Raw genomic sequence first — 20247 nt, 5'->3', positions numbered from 1 at the left:
GAGGAAGATCCTCCGCCCGATGATTCACTCGCCAAGTGAGCCACAACTGCCGGTGCGCACCGATCCGAAGCCAGGAACCAGGAACCTCTTCCGGGTCTCCCACGCGGGTGCAGGGTCCCAAAGCTTTGGGCTGTCCTCGACTGCTTTCCCAGGCCACAAGCAGGGAGCTGGATGGGAAGTGGAGCTGCCGGGACTAGAACCGGTGTCCACATGGGATCCCGGGGCGTTCAAGGCGAGGACCTCAGCCGCTAGGCCACGCCGCCGGGCCCTGAGAGCCAACTTCTTTATTCTTCATCATCATCAACCCACCTGCCAATCACACGGGATCAAGAACTACTTGCATTCTTACTCCCCATAACACCACATGAGTAAAGTAAACCTATTTCCCTTCAATATAACAGAAAATACACAGACACCAAGAAAGAAAACTCCACTCTAGGATGAAGCTGTCATGACAAGTTTATTGAGAATTTCAGAGATGGCAGCCACAACTTCATGGATAGGAGAGTCACGAGCATCAGGAAAAGTTCAAGAAGAAAGCACAACGAGTTGGGTGTCAGGTTCCTACAAGTGTCCCAGCAAACTTCTTCCAGAGAGGGCAGCCTGGGATGTCACCTGGCTTGTCTGTGTCTTCCCTTGTGAAGCTGGCGCTGGGTCTGCAGGACAGTAACTGAGTTCTGTGAGCAAATAAGGACGACAGAAGTAGATAAAGGAGCAACCTGGAAAGCGCTGCTTTCGGGGGAGAGAAGACTCTTTTCCTTCGGGCTTCCAGCAACTTAGTAGAGATTGTATGGCCAGTATCTTCTGTAGGACCCACAGCCATGGTAGCCATAGCCCAAGCCGTAGCCCACTGGGGAGTAGGTGCTGCCAAAGCCACAGCCAACGCTGTAACCGAGGGGATAGCCAAAGCTACCCCAGTAGCAGCCTGGGAAGGCAGCCTCGTCGAAGTTGTTGAAGTGCATGGTATAGGAGAGGAGGGTTTGGGTTAGCAGGGTACTGTGTGCTTTGTCGGTGTGATGGGTTCTCTGGTCTCCGATCCGTCCTTATATACCCAGGTGATGGGGTGTGGTAAAAAAAAAACACAAAGCATTCATTTTCATTCTTGACACCAATTTGCATTACCAAAAGCTCATTAATTTGTTTTGCTCTTGCTTCAGATGTCTTTACAGTTGCTTAAGAAAGCTCTCATGTAATAGAACGCAGGGAGAAGATTCCTTCAAACAAATTACATCTCTTTCTAAAATAAATGACTGCGGTGACTTCAAAGCACTTGGTCCTTTAGACCCTCCATATAACTCTGGCAGCAGGCTTTATAACGCTAAGATTCTGATGCTGTTAGCTTTTACGCAATCCTCTGACACTCTGATTGTCCACAACACACAGTGGCAATACAAGACATATGTGTTGAATACATTAATTAATGAAATAAGAAAATAGATAGGTTGGCCATCTCAAAGTCAGTTCATTTCTTATTATTCACTTGCTTAGAAAATTACCCTTTTTGGAGAATGTAGGCACACAATAGGGCTTCTCAGAAAGAATCTCTAACAATAACTCTATTTAGGAAACAGATTAAGATCTTAATTATAGTCTGCACTTGAACTGTATCTAACATAAGATTTCTAGATCATTTCTTAAGTTAATAATGCTGTAATTTTAGGAAATGGAGTTTATGGAATAATCATTATATTAAACTAGCAGACGAATATGATTTGTTGGCCTGGAACACAGTACTTACCATGGATGTTGAACATTATAACTGTAAAAACTGGGAAAAAAGTAATGGAAAAATTGTCCTTATAATGTAGACTATTTCTTTCACTAGATATGAGAAAACATTCAAAAATGCGATTATCATGTAAAGGGTCAATATGACAATATAAAATCAACGTGCTTCATTTTTAGAACAGTCATGCAGCCAAGATGAAACAAGTCATTCCTCGCAAAACAGAAAATTTGTTCTGAAATGTGAATTAATCACTGAAATAAATCAAACGCATCTTAGGCTACTGAAGACCTGATACATTATCCCCAGGTGGCTGTGCTGAGATTCCCCGCATTGACACTTACTAGAGGACTCACAGAAAATGTGACAAGAACACATGGGACGGAAATAGAAAGGCACTGAGCTGAGACAAAGCACTTCGGAAGACGACAAGACAGTATGTGTTACACACTCATTCCCTGAATTCTACCACGGCAACTTTAGACCTTCATAGCTCCTACTTGCTGCTAGGGGTCATGAGCTGCAAAGCCCACATGAGACATGTAGAAAAACACAAAACTGTGCCAGCGTGCTAACCACTAATTGGTTAATTACAGCATTTCTGAAAACACCTACAGTGATGCCCCACAACCCTGCTTCATGAACAAAGCTGTGTGGTGGCCTATGGTGATTCAGCATTTAAACTCTGAATACTTCATGTGCATAAAACTGCATAAGGCCAGGGAATTGAAATTAGATTCATTCCCTCAAAGAAATAGCAGATCTTTGGAATGATTTAAATCTTATTTCTACATTCATCATACTGCTTTTGTAACTGATGAAACTGGGATAAAGGAAAGACTAGACCAAAAAATTACATTGTAGAATGAAAAAGAAAAATTTGTTTCAATTAATATCGTTGAACTTCAAATTCCTCTCCAATCCACCTTCCCAATCTGACAAGATGTTCACTTTGGTCTTCCTTGTCAGAATATCCGGCCTTTTTCTGAATAGCAATTGTGAATTAAAATCGAAATACTTTATATTTTTAAGAAAAAGCATTTATAAGGAACAACTGTAATTTTCTCTAGAAATTCTACAATTTGGAAAAACACAGTGTCTATCAACAAAGCTTTTAAAACCCAAATTAATAGTTGGTGTAATCCAATATTAGGTCTGTGAAAGCTTCATTTAAATTTAAGTTCATCCAAGGAGGGGTAAGATTTCTCAGCCTGAAGTTTATACAAAATGGAAAACTTTCTTTATATGCAAAATCAGCAAATACTAAAAGACAAAAATATTAGTCAAGATGCTTAAAAAAATCACACACAAAACAGAAAGATTAAACACCGCCTTTTTTTTCCATATGCCTGTTAAACAATAGTTTTTCCAATTTAATTTGGTCTCGTTATTTAGTGGAATGTTAAGCATATGATTCTACACTAAATTAAAAATAGGAGGGGGAAGGGAAGTAGCACCATATTCTTAGAATTCTTTTTGAGCTACCTACTTTCAACTTCGTATTGATTTTTTTTAAACAGCAAAGTAAAATGAAATTCACAGAAGAAGTACTATCTCTAACACTAACTTCCTGACAAACATCTGTAACATTTCTCATTCACATAGGCTGGCCTCTGGCTCCATCGTCACTTGCTGCACTGTCCGGCCTCAGCTGGATGCCCCTGGACACATTCACACAGAAGCCTGACCCTGGTCCTGCTCCTTCATGTCACCCATCTGGGCACACTGGCAGAATGATTGGTTGAATTCCTTAATACTGTTCTCCAGCCAAGCAGATATAAAGGTGGCTATAAACCATGTAAAGCTATCCTTCCATAGCTAAATTAAAAGTACCTCTAATTCAACTTTTCCTTAGCCAGTATTTCAATCTCTGGCCTCTACAATGCCATCCTAGAGGGAAGAGAATGTGATGGTAACAGCATTCTAATCAACTGTAGCTACAGTGTCTTATTGTAGAAGTCTTTCCACTCTCAAGATAGACTTATGTGACATGAAGATGTTTAAAACAATAGTAAAGGAAGACATTTAACCTGGAAATTGGTACACTGGTTAAGACACGCATGTTCTGTAACAAAAGGCTCCTGACTTTAGCTTCTTTTGCTAATACAGACACGGACAGTTGTGAGCATGTGGGGGGCAGTGAATTGGATAGCTCGCTCTCTCTCCTTCTCAAGTAAATAAATGAAAACTGTTTTCTAAAATTAAAAGATTAATACATTGCCATCTGTAAAATAACATAGTGTTATAATAAACACTGCTAAACATTATCTCTTTGAATAAAGTTAGTAGTTCTTTTTTGCTTTTAGTAACAAAACTAAAAGTCTGTTTAAAACTAATTTGATTTGTCCTTTCTTGTATCTTTGACTGCAAACAAGGTTTGACAGTAATAAAGATAAAGAGAAAATTTTTCTCTTTGATTTTTGTAAAAAGAACAAGATATGTATGTGCACAAATTTCAGAAACAACTTTCCTGTGTACACAATTAAGCAGCCCCTGTCTTGGCAACTTTAAACATAGCACTTTTGATTTATGATATTGCAATTCATTAGAAATTAGAGAGAAATTAAGATGCAGTAATTTAAATGAATTTTAAGCTCATAGTCACTGATCATTTCTTAATACAAAATTATATTTCATGCATCTTTTTGAGCATCTATTACTAAAGATACTTTTGGGCATCTGTTCTATTCAAAGTATTTGGCTAAGTAATGAGGACCTAAATATGAAAGGAAATGAGTATTTCATGAGAAATGAGAAACAAATAAAATGTGTTTATGTCTTCTACTCTTCGATGTCTATTACCCTTTGGTGACTTCAGTGACAAGGGAGAAAGTGGGTAATTCTCTCTGAAGTAGGAAGCAGTGGCCAGGAAAGCTTCACCAGGAAAGGAACATATTTCTGAGCTGAGTTTTAAAAATAAGTATTTCATTTTAAAAACATTGAGGAAGAGAATCAAATTTATAGAATATTCCAAAAAGAGGAAATGGTTTAATGTTACATCTCAAAGGTGTTAGACAAGTGTCTCCCCAAAGCTGCTAATATAAGTCAATAAGGGCATAATTTTGGCTGAAAGAAAATTAATAGCTAAAGAGGTAGTCAGAAGATATAAAAGAATATCTGTCTATCTATCTGTCTGTCTCTATCTATAGATATAGATAAATAATGCACAAAGGAAGTCGCTTCTAATAATAGTTATGAGATGAATTATCAATTCATGCTTTAAAAAGATCAATACTCTGATTATGCAAACAATGAATTAAAATAAGAAAACCAATAGGTAAGGTCAAGCTTAAAATTTGATGGATTTGGAATGCTCTTTGCTGAGAGAAATGAATATATCAGCCAAACGTTGCTTCACATGAAGTTTTTTGTTGTTGTTGTTGTTGTTGTTACAAATAACAGCAAAGGAGGATGTAGCACCAGCAAGATAATCATAGCAAGCATGTACTTTCCATTCTTATGCACCAGCATCCAAAACCAGGAAGGGAAGCAGACAGTTGCTTCTCACACAACTGGCTTTGTTTTAGATCAGAAGGGAGTCCATTTCATTTTACCATCCAATGGATGTCTTTCAGGCCCAGTCTACCCAGATGAGTCTCAACTCATGACTGAACCATAGAAGAGGGAAAAGACTGTCTCTGACAGTTTATGCCTGTGTGGTGCGTGGCAGACTCTTCCAGTATAGCAAAAGGGAGAAACATGGCCATTGCACTGATAATCAGTAGTGTTACCTAGAGAACCATCCCATTAACATACTGAAGAAAAAGAGGGGTATCATTAAATCAATGGCATTAACAAGTAGGTGAATTAAAAAAACTATTAACAAATACCATTGTCTTAAAGATTTTTTTATTATTATTATTGGAAAAGAGAGACAGAAGGAGAGACGAGAGACAGAGCAGATCTTCCAACTGCTGCTTCACTCCCCAAGTGGCGGCAGCTGAGCCAATCCAAAGCCAGGAGCTTTTTCCAGTTTCCCTTGTGAGTGCAGGGTCCCAAGGCTTTGGGCCATCCTCCACTGCTTTCCAGGACACAAACAGGGAGCTCTGTGGGAAGTGAAACAACCAGGACAGGAACCAGTGTCCATATGGGATCCTGGGTGTGCAAGGTGAGGATTGAGCCATTGAGCTACTGCACAGGTTCCTAGGACATGCAGTGAATTAGTATGGGTCAACAAGTGTCAGCATCATCACCCATTATCCACAAAGGAGATTCTGATACAGAGAATGCAAAGACATCATGAGAATGAATACCAAAGGATTTCCTAGTGTGTTTGCATATGAGTTGTGTATTTTTATACTACAGGAGAGCATCATGACATGAATCACAGAGAAGGAAGTTATCTCAGGAGCTCTGACAACCAAACTGTCTACAACTCCATTACACATTAGTTCGCAATTGAGACTGGTAACCTTTGTGACACACAAGTAATTATGTGCTGGGGTCCTCCAGTTGGGAGCCTCCATTAGAAATTCAGGATAATTTAGAGACTAAAATACACAGTAGAGGGCCAAATCGTGTGATTTCCACAGGATGCATACAATTGGCACCTTCATACTTCCACAATACCAGGAAAGATGCACACCTAGAGTGCTGATCCAGTCTGTTTAACTATTGTCTTCTGATTGCCATTGCCTAGTAACAAGGTACTGTGTGTAGTCATTCAGAGTGTGACTTCCTTTTTGCAATTCACTAACTTACATTTTATAAAATTTTATGCGTATTTTCTTAGACCTCACATTCAGAAGTGTCACTTGGTTTTTGATACAAAATTGAGGTTTATACCCACATCATGTAATGATATCATTTTAAGAAGAACTGATAGTAAGAGTTGCCCATGGCATCCTTACATTTGAAAATTCTACCTGCCATGGTATGTTCTCAATTCTACTGTCTCAAATCTCTTGAATCCATTAATGTCTCTCAACGTTTACATTTGTATCATATTATGTACACAAACTACCACAATTGAATAGAAACTCGGTGACTTAACTCAGTGAAAATGTACTGTTTTACACTGTCAGAGGTCAGAAGTCTGAAGTCAAGGTGTTAGCAGAACCAGCCCCTTGTGCAGGTGCTGTCAGCTGTATGACTTGCCATTTTCAACCTCTGGAAGATATTTATACTTGTGACCTATGGCCACCTCACTACAACACTCATATTTCTTCCCTCCACCGTCACTTTTCCTACTACTAACTCCAGCTCAACTTCCTCTTAAATCTCTTTTGAAAAGGCTCTGCCTGAATGATGAAGAAAACTCTCCCATGTCAATATGCTCGATCTACTCACAGTTGCTGAATCTCTTTTACCAAGTAAGGTGACATAGTTCCCAGGGATCCAGACACACAGCTTTGGGAGACCATTATTCCTCCTGACACAATATCCAATTCAGTCAACTTCTTTGCCTAAATTTCTGTGGTATTCTCAAAAGTAATGAAGTAAAATAATAAGGTGGCATTTTGCCTCTTTTCAATCTTCTTTCCACAACATAAGTGTTTACACAATGAAGATCTGGTCATGTTGGACACACAAGCACACGCATATACACACAGAGAGAAAGAGACTGGTCAAATGTATTTCAATAGGAATGTCACAGTAAGAGATCCAAGCTTTGTTCTGTCAGTAATTAAAGAAAAGCTACATGCTATTGAAAATTACTCTGGAAGAGCCTAGGTGGAGGCTAAAGCAAAAACCTTTCAAATATCTGCACAAGATGGATAGAAATAGAGTTTTCCTTTGATCTGAATTATTTCATGTCCCAGAGTGACAGAGTTCAGTACCAAGAAAGAAACTCTTGACTCATGGTTTCCCTTTAAAGAAAAAGAGAGCACAGTGAATGAGCATAGTCTCCTGTCCTTCAAGGCATTGTCAACAGGACCTGTTGTGATTTCTGCCCACCCAAATCACTGGGGGCATTGACACAGCTAAAGTTTTTGAACAGACTAGGAAAAGGAAGGGCTGGGACTGTCAGTATCTGCCATCTAGAATGACCTACCAAGGATGCCAGAATCCTTTAATACTGTAGACCTCAGCATCTCTCAAAACCACTGCACATTCTACACACATTTCATTTCTGAGTACCCTACAAAGTTTGACCTCTTAAAAGTGGGTAACCTGCCCTACAGAGGACCCCAAGAGCTTTCACCACTCAAGAACCAAAAGCCAGTCCAACTGCTACTACGAATAACCTGAAGTTTTTGCTACCGAGAGCCCCATACCTATCACCTTCATACAGTCCAACGTGCTGAAACACTACCCCTTTCCTGCCCTTTTCTTTGAAGCCAAGTCTACCGGTACCATTAAAGTTCCAGGACCAGTGCAGCCACTGTGTATGCACCTGAAAACAACCAAGGACCTTGCACTGGCCCAAGCTTCCATCACTGTGAATGTACCTACAACTGATCCTGCAGCCTTGAGAATGTCCAAAGCTGTCACTGCCAGGGAATAGTTCTGGCAGCTATCTCCTGCAGCTATGTATTTGCACACCCTTACCTTTAGTCCCTATGGATGTGCGCACTCACACAGCCAGATCATCCTCTGCCTCATCCTCCTCCACCTTGCATTTTCCCAAGTGAATCTTGTAGCTACGTGCATGTATTCCACCAAGCCTCACACCCCTGCAGACATGTGTGCACATATTATCAGCATTCCTCACCATATATGCAGCTTCATCAGTCCTAGCAACTGTTCCTGCCCTGGTCCTCTATACTGTGCATGTGACCTTAGCAAGACTTTGTGCACACACTCGTACACACACACACACACACACACACACACACAAACACTGCAGGAGAAAGTTTTTTCATCTAAGTACATGCATGCCATCATCCCCATTTCCATCATTTCTGACTTCAATTCCTCACCAGTGAATATGGAGATACAAATGACTACCTCAATAGTCCTAACAGATGCAATGGGCTCCCACACCATTTACCACCAGGGATCACAGTTACCAATGTCACAAATCCCATTTGCAGACGAACCACTGGATTCCCCAGAGACCCCCAGTTATCATATGCCACAGCACATTATACCTTGCATCACAGCACACTTCACTGTGTTCCTCTTCACACACAGACATAGAACCTTACACAGTCCAAAGGCCACAAGGTGTGGAAGAGACCGCTGCACCTTCAAACGTGCAGACACCTATGCAAGGCTGCAAGAATCGCAAAAATACCAGAGAAATATGGTAATAGGCAAAACAAAGAAGAATCTTCCAGTGACCAATCCCAAAGAAATGGAGGTCCACAAATTGCCTGGCACATAATTCCTCAGAAAGTTCTAAGAAAACCCAGGTAAACGGATGTATGCCATCAGAAAACAAAGAGCAAAAGGAGAAATTCAACAAAGAGACAAAAAACGTTCAATGTGGTAGCTAAAATTGTAAATCTGAATAAATGAGGAAAGTGAAAACGAAGAGGACTTCCAACAACAGACCAGACCAAACAAAAGAAACAAGGATAAAAGAAGAAAGGACAGACAGATTTTAAAAATCATGGCAGAAAACTTGCCAGTTCTAGAAAGAGATAGACAGATATTCAGAAACACAAAGCTTAAAAATTTACAATCACTGAGACATTTTGTAATCAAACTTTCAATAGGCAAAACAACTGGAAATTCCAAAGCAAGAGGAGACATTCATCACATAAAAGATAATCTCCATAAGTGTTTGTTAATTTTTCAGCAGAACCTAGGAAAGCAAGAAAAAGTAGAATTATATATTTTAAATGCTGGGAAAAAGTCTTCTAATACCAAAGACATTTTATCTGTAATCATAAGTGAAGAAGAGATGTTCTCAAAGAATAAGTGAAAGAATTCATCCTTAGTAGACATTCCTTTCAAGGAATGCCCAAGGAAGCTCTTCCAATTGAAATTAAAGGATGTTAATTGGAAGCACACAAACATGTGGAAGTTTAAAACCCACTCGAAAAGCAAAGAACACAGTCAAATTCAGAATGCCTGATAGACTTATGGTAGTGAATATGTCACATATAACCCCAGTAAGGTGAAGAGACAAATGTATTAAAGAAACTTCAGCTATAATCCATTTGTTAATGCACTCAAAATAGATATAAATAGACACATCAAAACCATAAAGTGTTAGGGAGGAGAATAAAAGCACAGAGCTTTTGCATGTGGTTGAAATTAAGTTGCTACAAGCATAAAATAGACGGTTTTATATAGGTTTCATGGCAACTACAAAGCAGTACTTAATTACTACAATACTTAAACAGAAGAGAAAGCAAGCAAAACAAATGACTACAAAGAAATCACCAAATGCCAAAGGGAGACAGAAAGAGAGAAAAGAATAATTATTATACCAAATAAGTTAAAACAAGTAACAAAATACTAATAGTAAGAGTTTACCTGTTAATAATTATCATAAATGTAGAGATTGTGGACTTATAACAAAATATGTGCTGCTGATAGATGGACTTAAGAAACAAAAGCAAAGTAAAACATCTATTTAGTGCATAGAAAAGTTCACTTTGCTTTATAAGGACATGTGTTGTGTGACCCGTACCTTTCTACCTCTTGAACTCACTTGTTTCCATAAAGAAAAAACCTTTTAAAGCATACTTGACTCCTCAGTGCCTTGTTCACTACCGGGATTTGTAGGTTTGTAACAAATATCAACAGAATCCAAGAACGAGAGAACATTCTAACTCTAACTTGGCCACGCACTGGCTGTGAGGGTTTAGTCAAATCACTTTTCTGGGCCTCAAGTCACTTGATCATAAAATGCGAAGAGTTGATTTCCTAGGAGTTACCACCCTACACAGTTTATGATTTTACCATCAAAATCACTAGTGAGCCAAGATACTGTTGGAATTTGGTTAAGTAGGCATGCAACTATAAAAAGTTCACCTTGTTATACATCCTGCTAAGACAAACTAATGAGCTCCCAGCTGCCTTCACTTGACTAAACAAAATGCAGTGATGGGAACTGCCGAAGGTAAATGCTGAAATAGTTACATGAATTCCCACAATAATTATAAAAGGCTGGACTGTGAAAGAACTTACCAAGATATGTGCTTAACATGTCCAAATTTGAGCTCTGTCTATATAGACTTTGTTTTCATGGGTCTTGGATAGAGCCAAGGAACTGGAATTTTAAAAATACGGAGTGGGAGTGGGTTATTCACAAGAAGCAGGAGCTTTGATTTTACTTTGAGAAATTTGTCATGAATTACAGCCAAGAATCTGAACAGTAGCCTAATTAACAAAACCTACAACTTAATATGGGATTATTGTAAAATGGGGAAGGAGAAACAAGAGACTCTTTGCAGGCTTAACAACCTATTGCTACAACCAGTCCTACTCGCATCAGGAAATTCGGTGATGTCTGGAGACATTTCAGTTTTGCCTGATTGGAGAGGAATGCAGTGCATTTAATGGACAGAGCCTAGGAAGAACATCTCGCATCCTTCAACACTGCAGGATGGCTCTGTAAAACAAGAATTCCTGTCGCAAAACATCAACAGAGCCAAGGTGTTGAAGTCAAGAATAAATCAATTCAAACATGATTGCCAGGCAATATACCAAAAAGGTGTCACGTGACAGAGCCAGAACTTGCTGACAAAGTTGAGGCTAATTGAAGACACAATTTTAATATTTTGTTACCTCAACACTTTGAGGACTCAAGCAACATTTGTTGAGGCTTCTTGGTTTATTATCAGAGCAGGCATCATGTTAATGAAGCTTGCTATTTGATGTAGAATCCATGAGGCTTTCTTAAGACATAATGTGACACCACAACAAGGCCTGGCTGCATAATAGGCTCACAGACTTGTCAGAAACACACCACGTGTGATTCATAACCGACATGAAACAGCAATGCCAAGGAAGATGCATTTTTCGCTGTGAGTGTTTCACCACTGATGGAAAGCAATGGCCATTTGGGGCATCTATTTCTGAATGCAGATGTAAAACAGAGGCGTTCAACTCCTCTTCTTGTGACACAAAAATAGTAGCAAAGCTATAAGTAAGAAGCATGTTTAATGATCTGTGCCAAAAGTGTAAGGGTTTAAGAGATCACACCACTTCAGAGCTAAGACAATACTCACTGAAGAGTGAAGCATGACATTCATCTTACGTATTCATCGTTTCACCTCTGGAAAGTCTGGCGGTATATCCTTCTGCCAACCTTTACAATGATCCTTTATGTCACTGCCAAGCAACAGATGAAGTGAGAAGCTCAGTTCTTTAGTCTCTGCTGATTCTATGAGCCCTGGACTAGTACGGCTAGCACAGTACCACCAACTGTATTACTTTAGAGATTCATCTTGGTTTGTGGCTCTGGAAAGACAAGGTGAAAAGTCTAAATCTGGGGATGGCCTTCTTGTTGGCAGAGTCTCGAGCAGCTAAAGGCATAACCTAGCAGGAGACCAGTAGTGATGTGGGTCTCCTCTCTACCAGCTAGTGTCTCACTTGCTTTTACTCCCACTCTTCTTAGAAAGCCACCAGAACTCAGTGGCAGAGGCTTCCCTCTAATGATTATATATACCCCTAATTGCCTCCCCCAGGGTCTTCCCCTCTAACCAGAATAGTAAGATTAATTTTCCATCTTCTTCATATATGTAAGGGAGAATAAAATTCAACTTATGTTTCTCTACTTTTGAAGTCTTCTATTTCTTGTCTTAATGTTTTAGTTTTCTTCATATAGGTTTTCCACATCCTTTCTTAGGTTTATTCCAAGGTATTTCATTTTCTGCTCTGTTATTTTGAAGGTCACCATGCTGGCTAGTTCTTATTCAACCTTGGGGTTGTTTGAGTACACTATGGCTGCTGTTTCTTTTCATTTATTTTGTACCCTGCCACTTTGCCAAACTCTCATATAAGTTGTAACAGTCTCTTTGTTGAGTCTCTTGGTTCTTCTACATATAGAATCATGTCATTTGCAAACATAGATAATTTTACTTTCTCCTTTCCCACTTGAATTCCTTTGATTTCTTTTTCTTGTCTGATAGCATTTGTGAGTACTTCCAGTACTACATTAAATAGCACTGGTGATAGCAGACAGCCTTGTCTGGTTCCAGATTTTAGCGGGAAGGCTTCTAATCTTTCCTCATTCAATATGACATTGGCATTGGGTTTTTCATATATTGGTTTGATTATGTTGTGGATTGTCAACATCATCAAAATGTCCATATTACCAAAAGCAATATATACATTCAACATGATTCCAATTAAAATACCAAAAACATTCATCACAAAGCTGAAAAAAATGATACAAAAGTTCATCTGGAAACACAAAAAAACCATGAATAGCCAGAACTATCCTGAAGAATAAGAAACTAAGCGGGAGTGATCACAATCCTAGATCTTCAGACATATTATAGGGTGGTAGTTATCAAAACAGCCTAATACTGGTCCAGAAACAGAGCTGTAGATCGAGTAGAATAGAAAATCCAGAAGGAAACCCACACATGCACAACTACCTAATCTTCGAAAAGAAAACAGAAAGCAATACGGGAAAAAAGGAAGGGCTCTTCAATAGATGCTGTTGGGAGAGCTGGCTAATAGCCTGTAGAAATAATACACAAGACCCACATCTTTCACCATGCATAAAGATCAAGTCCGAATGGATCAAAGATCTAAACCCACACTCAGAAACCATCAAACTTTTGGAAGAAAAAGTTGTAAATACTCTGCAAGATATAGTTGTAGGCACTTATTTCCTAGAAAAATCATTAAAATCAAAAAGCATTTCCTTTTATCTAATTGAAAGATTTGTCTTCTACAATTTACGTGCTTTCCCTCTATTCCCAATGGAAATTAAAAACATAATTTAGTTTTTTTCTGTAACCAATACTAAAAAACAAAACAAGGATATATAAAAAATAAATGAAGAAAAGATAAAGCTTTCCTTTCTGACAAAAATGTCGATAATATTTCATCACTGCTTTAAGAATGAGCAGTGATGTCTAGCTCCCTCTCCACTTTGGGATGTGCACACAGATCACCAGAGAAGCTTGTCAAGATGCAAAATCAGCAGAGCAGAAGCCCACGATTCTGTATTTTGAACGAATTCCCATGCAATAACAAGGTTTCTTTTGTGTAGATGATATTTTAAGAAGCAAAGGAGATCACTCTCTCTCTCTGAGATTTTAAGTCATTACATTACTTGAACAAACATTAATCAAGTGATAGTAGTCAAAGCCTGAGTGATTTAACATGGAATAAAACACAGTGCTCAAACTAAAGGAATTCACAGACTACAGAATACAGTGAAGAGATTCAAGTCATCAGTCCACGAAGAAGCCAGCAGTCCTAAGACCAACAGGGGAAAAGTATAGTTTTTCCTCCTTTCCACACACAATTTTGAGAACCAAATCAAATGAGATCGCTCTGTAACAATGAAAAATGAGACAAAAATGAGACCAGTCTGCCGTCATGATGAACAGAGGAACAGGAAACATGTAACTCACCATGATGGCTACGCGTAGCACCTCTAGTGGCCAGTCCTTTACCAGCCAATCCTACCTTGAGTGAAAATGAATAAAACAAAACCAACCATCCATAAGAGACTGGTTGTTTATAATTACCTGAGATGGTCAATGTCTCTCTTATCACCGTTATTGGCACTGCACATAAATAACGAAGATAGTCCTCACTGTACCTTCATTAGGACCTAGGATATAAGGATGAACTCACAACGGAATGACTGACAGTCTCCTACATAGTTGGGAGCCACTCCAGTGGCAGCATAAGGGACTTGGGAAAATCCATGAAAGACCCATTGTGAGACTGGAGGGGACAACAGAGGGGAGGGGGAAGCTGGGGGAGAGGGAAGGGAGACCCAATTGCCAACCAAACTGTACCAAAGCACAGTTTTTTTTAGATGAATAAAACAATCATTGGCTTAGGCCTGCTTCCTGAAAGTACCAGAGGTTAACAGAATATTGTTCCCCAAAGATGCCATCATTTTTAATCCGGGACAAATGCATAGGTAATGTCTCATGGTAACAGGAACTATCTGATCTTGAGAGAGGGAGATTGAGTATTCTGGGTTATCCAGAGGGGTTCAATATCATCACAATGACTATAATTCAAAGAGGAAGACAGGAAAGTCAATCTCAGAGTTAGGGAAAGGGATTTGAATGTGTTACACGCTCTCCTTAAAGATGGAGGTCAGGAACATAGACAAAATATTCCTAGAAACATCTAGACGCTTTAAAATGGCAAAGAAATAGATTACCTCTTATATGTGCCAGGATGAATGTAGTCCTACAGACACCTGGATTTGAACCCAGCAAGACCCGTTCTGAACACCAGACCCATGAAAGATTAATTTGTGTTATTTTAAGCCACTGAATTTCCAAAAATTGATTTCTAACAGCTAGAGATAACTAACATAACACACAATCCAGAAGAAGTCTCCTTTAATTCTGCCCCAAATCTAATTCATGCATAAAATCTCACATCAACTCCTTCTTAGGGATCCAGGCTGCTGCTTCTCCTGTTTCAAGGTCTCCACTGTTGCAGCCAGTCAGTACCAGCCAATCCCTAGTGGCTTTGATGGACAGACATCAGCAGTGAGCTGTGTACACTATGATATTGAGCAAAGTTACAGATTTCAAACCAGAAGAAAATAAATTCCCTAGAATTGAGAAAGGTCATTTGAGGGACCCTTAAGAGTTCATTACATGACAAAGAGGCCAGAGAGGACAAACAAATTTGGTAGGCCTATGTAAGAGAAAGAGAAGCACATTAAGAGGGAAGAACTGAGGTTAGAGTCTTTGAAGAACTTATGAGCCGTCTCTTTCTTCCTGAAAGGCAAAAGAAACCCTCCCCAAAACATCATCAATTAATTCATGCATAAAAACCTCCTGACATTTTAGATAGTATTGTTTCTACTCCATGGAAAATGGATTAAAAACTTCCTGGCAAATTGGATTAGATGTGAGGTGCAAACATTTGGTCTCAAGATAAGAAAATGGAGCCTAATCACCACTAAAAGATTTTGGCAAGCTTGTAACTATACTAAAGGATCTTAAAACCTCAGATAAGATCAAATTGACAAGAACGTAATTCATTTTCTGCCTCTGTTATTAGTGGCGCACATTGGACACAAGGGAGGCAGAAGATTTCAGTAGATATGTTGGCTCGGTCTCCATTTTCTCACCTGGTGAATATTTGCCCCTTGGACAAATTACTTAATCTCCATCAATTTCCTTATGATACCAATCTCCCAAGATAGTTGTCAGAATTAAATATAATTCTATAGGTTTATTTTATAAGCTGTGAATCACTGTGCAGGCTATAATTATAAACGGCTTAAGAAGTGGTATTGGGCTGGAGCCTTTCTGGAGAAATGCTCTCTTGCTTCGAAGATGCTATACTATACAGTTTGAGAGTGCAGGAACAGACAGCCTTAAAATTATTTAGCTTTTCAGTTTTGCTTTCTTCATAGTAATACGATGAATAATGAACTCTACTTCTAAGCATAGTTATGCGAATAATAAAATTATCTATTGTTGTAATTGTCACATAATCACTGAGGGAGAAGAGAAGGCAGTTGGATTCAGCACCTTTTAAAACTCAATTCTTCAAGAATTCATATCTTTTTATGTTCAGGGTGGCAAACTGACATAAAATACGTCAATTTCCAACAACCACCACTTCTCCAAGAACGCATTAAGCTCTAGTAGAGCAGTGAGAACGGCAAAAGGCAACAATGACAGAATTGTGGTGACATAGCCATTCAGAAGAGATTAACTAAATCTGCAGGTGATGGAAGTGAGATGAAGGAAAGTACAAAAGAAGTTACAGCAGGAACTGCAGAACGAGCTGTAAGCACAGAAAATGAACTGTGGAAAAAGCTGGTATTAGGGCTGAAATAGAGTCAAGGTGGTTTAAAAAGTCAGGTTGAAGAAAGGGTAGGAGATGCAAGGGTAGGGGGTGGGCTTTTACACTGGTGTTTGGAGACAGCCCCCTCCAGGTCTCCTCTCAGAAAGTGAGTTATTTACTGCAGTTTGCCCCTGTAGCCCATGCAGCTTTCTGAGTGAGTCATACTTAAACCTGGAGGGACGATGAGCATCATCCAGTCACTGGCCCCACTAACATGTGGATACTGGTGAGCATTTGTGGCGCCGACAACAGCGATGACAACACAGCAGGGAACAGTTAACACCGTGTCTTAGTTTCTAGATTCCAGTCTACTCCGGAATCTAAGACACCTGGAAGAAACCACTGGACCCATGTCTGAGTTGGAGAAGTCCAAGATGAGTTTGGTGTCTGACTCGGCCAGAAAGTAGAGCAGTGTGCACACAGTGATGAAGGCCATAAGCAGAAAACACAGAAGCCATCAGGTAGGTGTTCCCACTCTCCAAATAGGCGATCATTCCAACATTGAATACTAACACTGCTGCATTAAAAAGCCAGCAAGCTCAACTAATATAAAAAGGATTAAAAATAAAACAGCAAACAAAATATAAATGAGGGGAAGAGAACCTTCTTTCTATAGCAAAAGGTCAACTAATATGTATAGAACAAAAATTAAAAACTGAATAGATCATAAAATGCTAGATGAAAGCTTCATTTAAAAACTAAGGTATTTAACTGGTTACTCAAAACCATGTCAATTCCATAATGTTACAAATTGCTGTTGATGTTATATTGGGACTCTTAATTCACTGGGATGATATTCTACCAGCTCTAACTTCGGACCAGATATGGTCTCCCCAAGAAACTGTTCAACCCATCTGGTCAATAAGTAGCTGGACTCTATGCTTGGTATACGTTTGCAAGGAAAGAATCTTGATTGAATTTGAACTTTAATACTGCATCAAGGTGGAGGAATCCACCGGGGGGAGGGGCGTGGGGAGGGGTGGGGGGATTCCCAGAGCCTATGAAACTGTCACATAATGCAAAATAATTAATAAAAAAATCATCTTCAAATTAAAAAAAACTAAGGTATTTATGCAGTACTAAAGTATCTACACACACACACACACATTACTAATTCTACAGAGGAAAAAAATTAGAGTGAAGAAATCAAAAGGACTCAAGTGATCAAAGTTTGTATCAGCCAAGTTTGTCCAAAGCAACAGCAGGTGTTTGCTGATGTGACTGTACAAAGAAGGACACAGCAGTATCCCTTAGGAATCAAATCATATAAAGTTGGGCAAACTCAAATCGAGGGACATTCTACAGAATAGTCGGCGCTTTCAACCTTTCAGAAATCAAGCACAGATAATAACATCAATATCAAATTCCCTTATTTCCATAATTACATTGTCCTTGTTCTCAGGATACATGGCAGAATACCAACAATGCATTATGAAATGAAGATAGATAAGTGATGATGATGATTAAGCAACAGATAAATAATCTATGCAAATAAAGGGTCACATATATTTATAAATATGAGATCATACATTTATACATGATGATAAAATAAATGGGACAGAATGTTATCACTTAAGAAATTTAGGAATAAAGGCATTTTTTTGCACTAGAAGGTAGTTCTTCTCTAATTGTTAAATTGTCAAATAAATGTATAATTCACAAAATGAGGGGAAAAATGTCCTTCAAGCAAAAGGTTATTTTTACCTATAATGATGAAATCTAGAGCCTTCCAGTTGGTAGCAGTCCCAACAAGAAGGTCCACTCCATTCTACACACCCAATTAAGTCTCCCCACCAACAGGTCCTCGTGTCTATCCAGTGGAATGTCACTGGCAACAGCCTATGGCATCAACAACCAACCACATCCATCTCTTCTCTGCACAGTTCTTGGTACAGAGCTCTTAATCTCTCTCATGATCATAATTGTGTACCCAAGTTTTTCTTCTGTGTAAGCCTACAAACCCCAAATGTAGGTGGCAAGGGAAATAGGAGAAGGGAAGTGGCATATTTACAATTATATAATGAGTGTACAAGAAGTAACTTGTTTATTAGGGAAAATGTGTATTATGGAAAAATGCACACTGATTTGAAAAATGTTTGTCAAAGTAGATATACATTTTTAGGGGGGGAATTGTGTTTTATTACTGAAGAAGCAGACATTAAGAGAACTCAGTCTTCAACCACCGGGCCACTCCTCAAATGCCAGGCTGTGGTCAAAGGCCATACACTATATTTAGGTCTCCCACACATGTGTCAGGTCCCCAGTTACTTGAACCCACACTGCTGTCTGCCAGAGTCTGAATTACCAGAAAGTTGGAGTCAGGATCCAGGGCCAGATATCAGCCCAATGAGGGACGCAGTTACCTGCTGGGCCAAATGCCTACACCAATTCATCTTTTAATTCCGCTTTTCTACGTAGTAAGTAGGGGTGTAGGTGATAGAGAGATGAAAAATCAGGAGGAGGGGAGGATTGAGAAAGAAACAAGAAAGAGAAGGGGAGAGTGAAGGGAAGAGGGGAAAAGAGGAAGAGAGAAGGATGTAGGAAGAAAGAAGGAAATGAACATATATACGGACCTGTTTTATGTCCTGAGAAATGATGAAAGAATATTCCATTTTTGGATAATAAATTGGCGTAACAACTGATACATAATACAAAAGTATTAGATTCCTTTTAAAGATTTGAGGGCCAGTATTTGTGTCTTGTTTATCTCCACATGTCCCAGATTGTAAGACAATGCTTCGTGTTAGAGCTGTGCTGCAGGCACCTGTTGAGTGAACGAGTTCCCTCTTGAAGACAGCTCTGTGTTTGGTGTTTTACAGTCTCAACATCCTTCGCACAGTAGCCAGCACCCAGGAGGAAGCCATGCCTCAAAATCAGAAGTACCATAAATACATGGCATGTGACTAAAGGCGCTTTAATTCAAACATGGCATATCTTGCTTCAGTAAAAGAGAAATTTCTCAGTAAGCAAGACAAGGAACATTTTCTGGGTGCAGACCACATATCATTTCAACTGCTTTTAATAGCAACTATCACTCCAAAGACTAAATGTCTCATTTTAAAGCTAGTTATATTTATAACTAGAAATGAAGAAGTTTCAGAAAATAAAACTTACATATTAAAAAGGAGTAAGATATGCAATTTTATCAGCTTCCTTTCATTGTCCAAATCTTAGAAATGCCTAAAGATGGTTTCATAGCTAAGCCCGTGGAGTTTCCATTTTTTCCAACAATCTGTCAGGCTCAAATTTTATCAGACCCGAATCCTATAAACAGTAGTAAAGAAGAAATGAATGAAAATTTTGAAATTGTGTTTCTAGTGGAAAAAGGGGAGAATATTTTTAAGCTTTATGTAGCTAAAAAAAAAACTGCTATTAATAACCAGGATAAAAATATTAACAATTTCAGCATATTTGGATGAAATTCATGTCAAAAAAGTTTTAAAACTGAAATCTCACTGTATGAAAAGAAAATGTATTAGGCATTATTTTATTTGAATTGTAGAATCTGAAATCAGAATAAAATTTGGGTTAAGTCAACCATTACAGGTTGAAAGTAATTGATGAATTCAAGAACATGACAGCAAAGTAAAATAAATAAGCAGAACAAGATGTGCATGCTGAATGAAACATTTATTAAGAGACTAACAGAAAAACCCCATCCCACC

General features: G+C 38.9%; 1 protein-coding gene across 1 annotated transcript; it reads right to left on the bottom strand.

Annotated features, from left to right (window-relative positions):
• Positions 1-776: 776 nt before the first annotated feature.
• Positions 777-962, bottom strand: LOC101535618 (keratin-associated protein 8-1). The gene has a single exon (XM_004588582.1). The coding sequence runs from the start codon at positions 960-962 to the stop codon at positions 777-779; it is 186 nt and encodes a 61-aa protein (XP_004588639.1).
• Between the last annotated feature and the right edge of the window lie 19285 nt (positions 963-20247).

The sequence above is a fragment of the Ochotona princeps genome, chromosome 3, assembly GCF_030435755.1.
Source record: "Ochotona princeps isolate mOchPri1 chromosome 3, mOchPri1.hap1, whole genome shotgun sequence".
NCBI lineage: Eukaryota > Metazoa > Chordata > Mammalia > Lagomorpha > Ochotonidae > Ochotona > Ochotona princeps.
This window is presented reverse-complemented; position numbering and strand designations above follow the sequence as displayed.

Bases quoted from the DNA above. Each gene is read 5' to 3' on its own strand.
- LOC101535618 (XM_004588582.1), bottom strand. From the start codon at position 962: ATGCACTTCAACAACTTCGACGAGGCTGCCTTCCCAGGCTGCTACTGG.